General features: G+C 37.4%; 1 protein-coding gene across 1 annotated transcript; it reads left to right on the top strand.

Moving 5' to 3' along the window:
- The first annotated feature begins 300 nt into the window (after positions 1 to 300).
- LOC126702239 (uncharacterized) lies at positions 301 to 783 on the top strand. The gene has a single exon (XM_050400906.1). The coding sequence runs from the start codon at positions 301 to 303 to the stop codon at positions 781 to 783; it is 483 nt and encodes a 160-aa protein (XP_050256863.1).
- Positions 784 to 7953: the final 7170 nt, after the last annotated feature.

Raw genomic sequence — 7953 nt, 5'->3', positions numbered from 1 at the left:
AAAGAGGCTTGGAAGCTAAATGTTCCTTAGATAGACCCATTGAAGGGAAGGATGAAGAATCTACGGTGGGCGGTCCGGATGATTCTAGGGAAAGGAAGGATGGCGAAGAGAATGAAGAAGATAGGATGGAATTTGAGGATGAAGGAGGCACTGGCATCTCCTCTTGAGTTGTATTCTATTCCTATCCACTCTGTAATTATGAATATAATAATTTGGAACAGCAGGGGCATGCTGAAGCCCAATTTTCAGCATCATGTAAGAGAGCTGGCTCGGAATCATAATCCAACCATATTAGTAATTATGGAGACCAAGCTTGGTGGAGCTCGTGCAAAGGAAATAACGGATAGGATTCCTTTTGATGGTGCCATCCATACTGAAACAATTGGGTATGCAGGAGGCCTTTGGTTGCTTTGGAATGCTGATATTGTGGAGGTGGTTCATTTGGCAAATACAGAGCAAGAAATCCATGTGGAAGTGAAGGTACTTGCTACTAAACTCTCTTGGATTTTTTCTACTGTTTATGCTAGTCCTAGGAATACTAAAAGACATATTTTCTGGGAAAATTTAATTAAAGTAGCTGATCTTCATAATAAACCATGGGTGATAGCTAGGGATTTTAATGAACCCCTATTGGATGAAGATAAGTTTGGAGGAAGGCCTGTCAGCATATATAGATCCCTTTTATTCAAAGATTGTCTTGATAAGTGCAATATGGTGGATTTGGGATTCTCGGGTCCCAGATACGTGTGGACTAATAGAAGGGAGTTGAATAACCTCATTTAAGAGAGAATAGATAGGTTTTTCATGAATCCTAGTTAGTGCCTCTTATATCCAGAAGCTTGAGTCTCCCATCTCACTCGTTGTCATTCTGACCATTGTCTTGTTCTTCTTGAAACTGTTCCTAGACAGACCAATTTCCTTAATAGGCCTTTTAGATTCCAAAGCTTTTGGTTGTCCGACCCTTCTTTTCCTCAAGTGGTGACTAAGGCTTGGAATCGGGATGAAAATCTTTCAGCTTCTATTGTAAGATTCACAAAAGATGCGATGATATGGAATAAAAATCAGTTTGGAAATATTTTTGAGAAGAAAAGGAGATTAATGGCTAGACTTAATGGAATCCAGCGGGTTTTAGCTTCCAACCCCCAACCATCCCTAATTGATTTGGAAAATCAGCTTCATAAAGAATTGGAAGTAGTGCTGAATCAAGAGGCAGAGTTGTGGGCCTTAAAATCTAGAATTAATTGGATGGTGATGGAAGACCGTAATACTTCCTTCTACCACGTTTCTGCTCTTGCTAGGAGGAAAAGGAACACAATTACCATGGTTAAAAACGAGGTAGGGGACTGGTTAAAGGAGGAAAGAGAAGTAATGAACCATTTTAGAGAGGGGTTCATCAGGCTGTATACTACCAGCCAAGTCAAGGCTGCTTGGAATCATAACCTCTAGAAGGGATGGCAAAGTAGACTCACGGAGGAGGAGAAGCACAGTTTAGATCAGCCGGTGATAGATGCTAAAATAGTCACTGCCTTGTGGTCTCTTAAGGCATTCAAGTCTCCAGGTCTTGATGGACTTCATGCTGGTTTTTTCTAGAGATTCTGTTCCACGGTGGGGGATTCAGTTAAAGAGGAGATTCGGAAGGCTTTCCTATGTAGGAAAATTCCAAACTATTTAAATAACTCAAGTATTGTCCTTATTCCTAAGATCCAAAGCCCAGAATCCATTAGTAGCTATAGACCTATTAGCTTGTGCAATTCAGTATACAAAATCGTCACTAAAATTATAGTGGGGAGGTTGAGACCTTATTTGGATAAATTAATAGATCCTTGCCAATCGGCTTTTGTTCCGGGAAGAAGAGGAGTGGATAATGCTATTATTGTTCAAGAATTGATCCACACTATGGGTAAAGCCAAGGGCAAAGGAGGATATATGGCTTTGAAAATTGATTTAGAAAAAGCCTATGATAAATTGGAGTGGAGTTTCATTAGGGATATGTTGATCCGGTTTAATCTTCCAAGGAATTTAATTAAGCTTATTATGAGCTGCATCTCTTCGGTGTCCACCTCTTTACTCTTTAATGGAGGGGCTCTAGAGCCTTTTCATCCTACTAGAGGGATTAGGCAAGGCGATCCGTTATCTCCGTACATCTTTATTATGTGTATGGACTATTTGGGGCAACTAATTCAGGAAATGTGTGAAGATATGTCTTGGATTCCTATTAAAGCTTCCCGAAGAGGGCCAACCTTCTCGCATCTATTTTTTGCAGATGATCGTCCTCTTTGCCAAGGCAAACATGAAAAATTGTCTTGTAATTAGAGAAGTGTTGGATGAATTTTGCAGCCAATCCGGTCAGACCTTAAGTGAAGCTAAATCCAGGGTTTTCTTTGCTCCAAATGTGGACCGTAGTGATAGAGAAGCTTTAAGTGACATCCTCGGTTTTCAGTCTACTCCTAATCTAGGAAAGTACCTTGACTTTCCCATTAAGCATAGTGGTGCATCAAATCAGGATTTTAACTTTGTGTTAGAAAGGGTGAAGAAGAAACTTGCAGGGTGGAAAGCAAACCTCCTCTCCATGGCTGGGAGGTCAATTCTGATCCAAGCAGCCACTTCTACCATCCCAACTTATGTTATGCAATGCAACCAGCTCCCAGGAAAGATTTTAGAAGGCATAGACCAAGTAAACCGAAACTTCTTGTGGAATTCTTCAACCAATAAGAAGAGTATGCACTGGGTGGGATGGAAAAAGGTCACTACCCCTAAGGATGTAGGTGGGTTGAGTATCCAAGCTGCAAAGGGTAGGAACATGGCTCTTCTTACTAAATTAAATTGGAGATTTCACACGGAGAAAGATTCTCAATGGGCTAAAGTGTTGAGACTGAAATATTGTACTAATCGGCGTTTAAATTCCAGAAATGAAACTAGGTTACCTTGTTCTCGTACTTGGAGGAGAATGAAGAAAGGGGAAGCTGTTTTCAAGAAAGGAATCACTTGAGTTCCGGGATATAATAGCAACCTTAGCTTCTGGCATGACAACTGGACCAAGGTAGGTATCTTAAGAAATATCATCCAAGGCCCCCTAACCACCGAGTCTAATTTGCTAGAAATTAAAGATGTTGCTAGTTTGGAAGGATGGAATTGGAACTTGCTGCAAATGGAGATTCCTGAGGATGTTAAAAGAGAGATTCAAGCTACCCCTTTCTCGTGTGTAGCAAGAAATCAGGACAAATTAGCTTGGAAACCTTCTCCCAAAGGTTCTTTTGATCTTAGCAGTGCTTATCTCCTTGCTAGCGAGCCTCTCCCTGATCCGGCCTTTCAAGGGAAGTGGATTTGGAAGCTAGATACATTGCTGAGAATTAAAACCTTCATTTGGAAGTGCATGCACTAGAGTATAGGGGTCAGAGATTGCTTACAAGCTAGGGGGCTGCAAGTTGATAATTTTTGTCTCCACTGTCGTAATAGGCCAGAATCCATCCTTCACGCCCTTTGGGACTGCCATGTCCTCAAGACTATTTGGCATCAGCTAGGAATTAGCTACCTAGACACAGGTTTCTTCTCGGCTAACATTCAAGACTGGCTCATGTCTAATTGTAGGGATAAAGGTGTTCGAAGTTCAGGTCAAGCTCCTTGGAACCAAATTTTTATGTTTGCTATTTGGAAGGGCAGGAACCAACTGGTATTTGAGAACAAGAATTTTAAGTCTAGTATTGCCAAAGACATCATCTACCAAGCTTTAGAATACTTTCACTGTGCTGGTAAGCCGCTGGTGACAAAACGAAAAATCTTGAAACAGGTGCGCTGGGAAAAACCTTGTAATGGCTGGTTGAAATAAAACAATGATGGGTCGTCCTTGGGAAACCCAGGTTTGGCTGGTGGTGGAGGACTTCTTCGAGATGAGTATGGCAGCTGGATTAGGGGGTTTTCTAGAAGGATTGGCATAACAAACAGCTTCACAGTTGAGTTATGGGCTCTGCGGGATGGCCTCCTTTTATGCCGGCAATTGAATGTGCAAGTTGTGGCTATTGAGTTAGATGCAAGTGCCATAATTGATGCATTTACTCACCAATTTGCAGCTAACACTATTTTGTCTTCAATTATGGATGACTGTAAGCTCTTGATGAACCAAATCCCTCAAGCAACTATAACACATGTCTATAGGGAAGCAAACAAAAGTGCTGACTGGCTTGCAAGTTTCGAGCTGAACTTAGATTCTGATTTTGTGTTGTGGACTGGTCCGCCTGTGGACCTTATTTCTGTTCTAGAGGCTGATAGCCGTGGTCTGTATAGCAACAGACAGTGTGTTGATCCTGGTTTTGTTCCTTAGTTTTTAATGTTATTCCTTTTTCTACCAAAAAAAAAAAAAATTAGCATTTTTCGTCAATGAAACTACAATAAACTACAAAGACAACTTTGCCAGTGTAAAAAAAAAAAAATCATGATGAAATTGATGCAATTGAATTTGTGAGTACCAAAATGAAATCACTTTCCATATTTGTAAGGCCAACAAATGATTATTTTTATTTTATTTTTTATAATTCAATAGTTGGTGATGAAGGAATTTGAATTCAGGATGTTTCCATTAAAACTATCATGAGGTGTTAGCCAATTGAGTTACAAGACTCTTAACTTATTTATTTATTTATTTTTATAGAGTTCAAAAAAGCATTTACTTTTGGTGATAAGTAATTTATGTAGCGTTAATGAAAGGATTTTTGGGAAAACTATATTTTAAATCTTATAATATAGTTTAGGGGTGTAGTAAAATATATAAGTTTCAAAGAAAGTGTTAAATAAAATTGTGTGGAGTCCGAGGACTGAAGAGGATTAAAACATGAAATGTTTCACACAAAACCGCTCGTAGAAGTGTATCAGCCTTGAGGACTTCACTAACCCGAGCATGGGAGGGGATACGGAGTAGCGCTTCATGGAAACTAGTGCGGAAGAGAAAGGACCATGAGGGGGCCAGTGACGGTAGGAGGAAGCTTCCTGGAGAAGTTTACCTTCCCCCTCCTCATTAAATGTTCTGGAACAAACTTAACAACTGCATTTAATGAGGAAATGACTCCTGAACAATATCTTCACAACTAGCAACCCTTTCCACCACCTTCAACAGAGTGTTGATGGGACAAGTGTCCTTAGAAACGCCTGGAGGCATACAGATGGAGGATTATGATATGAAGAAGAAGGGTATAAAAGGAGAGGAGTCTCCCAGAAGGGGGGGGGGGGACCTTTTTCTTGTGGAGAAACTAGAAAAAAGAGAAAGTATACAGTGCATTATTGGGTGTAAAACTTAGACCTTATATACAAGAGACTAATCCTCAAATCTGCCCAAGGAGAGCTATTTTTCTTATCATATACTTGTATTAATCCTTTTGGTCATTCCAGACACTTTGGTCTTTGATTTGAATTCAGATTAGAATTGCACTTGAATTGTTTGCCCACTCTCTAAAGAAATTCTATTGTTGGGCTCGAATTTGAGGGACTGGGCAACACTGTTCTAAGTGGGCTTGGGCCTTTCTTTTTAGAGCACTTACAAAAACCATAAAGTGAATGATTGTTATTATTATTATTATTATTATTATTTTAGAATGAAGTGAATGATTGTTATTTGATGAAGCTTTTGTTTTTATTTTCTACTTGGCTACAAAAAAAAAAATAAAATAAATAAAAAAAACCTTAGATTGTAAAGTAAAGAAAAGAGAGGAAAAAAGAAAAGAAAAGACATGGCAACATATTATATGACATAAATTCCCTATGTAGCTGAAGTGACCATCTTATACTAGTTATATTTTATTATAATAATGTAACTTGTAGGGGGACGGTTTCATTTAAGGCCCGAATAGCCCTGGTCTACGTGGGCTTTATATGAAAACAAAGCCCAACACAAGCCCAAAGAGCAAGCCCCAATGATAAAGTTGAAGTCACAGCTTAGTTCTCAGTTCAACTGACATGTCACCCATAGTCTCATCTGAGATCACATCTGAGGGTAAGTTTCTACCAAGCAGGACAAGATGAAACATCATCTGAGGAGTAAATAAGAAATTCTGGAACATGCAAAATTGTCTGAGGTAGCTTTCTGAAACTTCTTGGTGGTTTTACAGTCATCTCCACATTAATGAAGCTCACCTGCCTAACACAGTCGCATTTATTGTTGAATGATTGGCCTGAACAATACAAAGAGCCCTAAAAGAGTTTCCCTGCATCAAGAAAAATAAAGAAATGAGAGCCTGATGTGACATAAAGTAGTCCAGCTATATAGGGACAACACATGCCGGAGAAGGAGGCAGAACAAATATTAAGGGAGGAGGAGGGCAGAAAGTGAGGAGGATAGATTTTGGAGAGAGAAAAAGAGAGAAAGAAAGAGAGATTATCTGGATAGGCATAATTTACAATTTGTTCTAGAGAAAGACTTGTAATCTTTATTAAGAAATATAGAAAGATAGCACTTTTACGTGGCTTTTTACGTAAACTTTTGTTCTTGTTCAAATCTCCCCTTATAGATTGTTTTTAACCCATATTACAAATTAATTGTACCCTTAATCTTCTTGAAGGCTGAGTTTTAGCATGCACATAACTTGTAAAATGTAAATAATCTGTTAGACAGATTAGCATTTTTCGATAATGAAATGACAATAATTTATAAAGACAACATTGATAGTGTAGAAAAAGAAAAATCAAGACTAAAATCGACGCCATTGAATTTGTGAGTACCAAAATGAAATCACCCCCAAATTTGTAAGGACAACAAATAATTATTATTAATATTTTTTTATAATTCAATAGTTGAAGATAGGAAGATTTGAATCATGATATCTTAAAAACATCTGTCTCTTGTGTTATTTATTTGGATAAAATACTATTTTGGTCTCTAAATTTTAAACAGTTCTTTTTTCATCCGTAAACTTTGTAAATAGTTTTTCTAGAAACAAAAATGGGGATGAAAAAAGAAATTTTTTTTAGTAGTTTAAGGATAAAAAATAAACTTTTAATAAAGTTTAAAGTTATAAATAAAATACTTTCAGTTGTTTAAGGACAAAAGATGAACTTTTCAATAATTTAGAGACTAAAAATAAGTTTCTTAAAGTTTAGGGATAAAAAAACAAACTTTTGGTAAAATTTAGGGACTAAAATAATATTTTACCCTATTTATTTTTAAGGATTAAAACCCATTACAGCATTACTTATTCCAACTTGGACAATTCCAGGATTTTTGGGCCTATTTAACAATGGCCCAAATAGAAATATCCATCCTCTAACCATTTACACAGCCTAGTTGTATTATTAGGGTAGTACTATCCTTAGTTCCTTACTTCCTCTGTCTACGACTTTTGAATTTTGCAGGAACATTGTCCTCCCACAGAGAGCACCACCCTCAGCTCCCAAAGAATATAAGGACACACTAAAATAGTTACTCAGCAACAAAGTACAGTGAAAAATGTCTATAATTAATTCAAGATTTATATCACTGGCTTTAGTACCAGTAAATTTGCCGGGTAATTTAGGAACCCATTGACATTGTACTAGTAGGATTTGTTTTTTTAATTAAATTTTTTGAATTAGAATTTCTTATCCGTGCAATTGAATTAGAATTAGATTGTTCCATACTGTTATCATAATTAGTCTCCATTGCATTATGAGGAAATCATTATTTAGGACTACCATTATCTAAGATAAACCAAAAGAGCTTCTTCTCTTCTTTCATTAATACTATTATTATATTACTATAGATCACTTTTTCTCCTGAATTAACTTGTTAAGCAATTGATAATCCAGAAATGAATTGGACAGACAAGCTAAGAAAAAAACTCAGTGAACAACAAGCGGAACCATAACCTGGCAACTGGCAAGATTATCAATAAACCTCAATTAGTATTACTTGGCCACAGGCAACCAATTATAAATCAAAATGAAAACTGAAACAATCAAGAAAATATGTTGAAAGATTGCAAATGGACAGAG

The sequence above is a fragment of the Quercus robur genome, chromosome 2 (assembly GCF_932294415.1).
Source record: "Quercus robur chromosome 2, dhQueRobu3.1, whole genome shotgun sequence".
NCBI lineage: Eukaryota > Viridiplantae > Streptophyta > Magnoliopsida > Fagales > Fagaceae > Quercus > Quercus robur.
This window is presented reverse-complemented; position numbering and strand designations above follow the sequence as displayed.

Bases quoted from the DNA above. Each gene is read 5' to 3' on its own strand.
- LOC126702239 (XM_050400906.1), top strand. From the start codon at position 301: ATGGAGACCAAGCTTGGTGGAGCTCGTGCAAAGGAAATAACGGATAGG.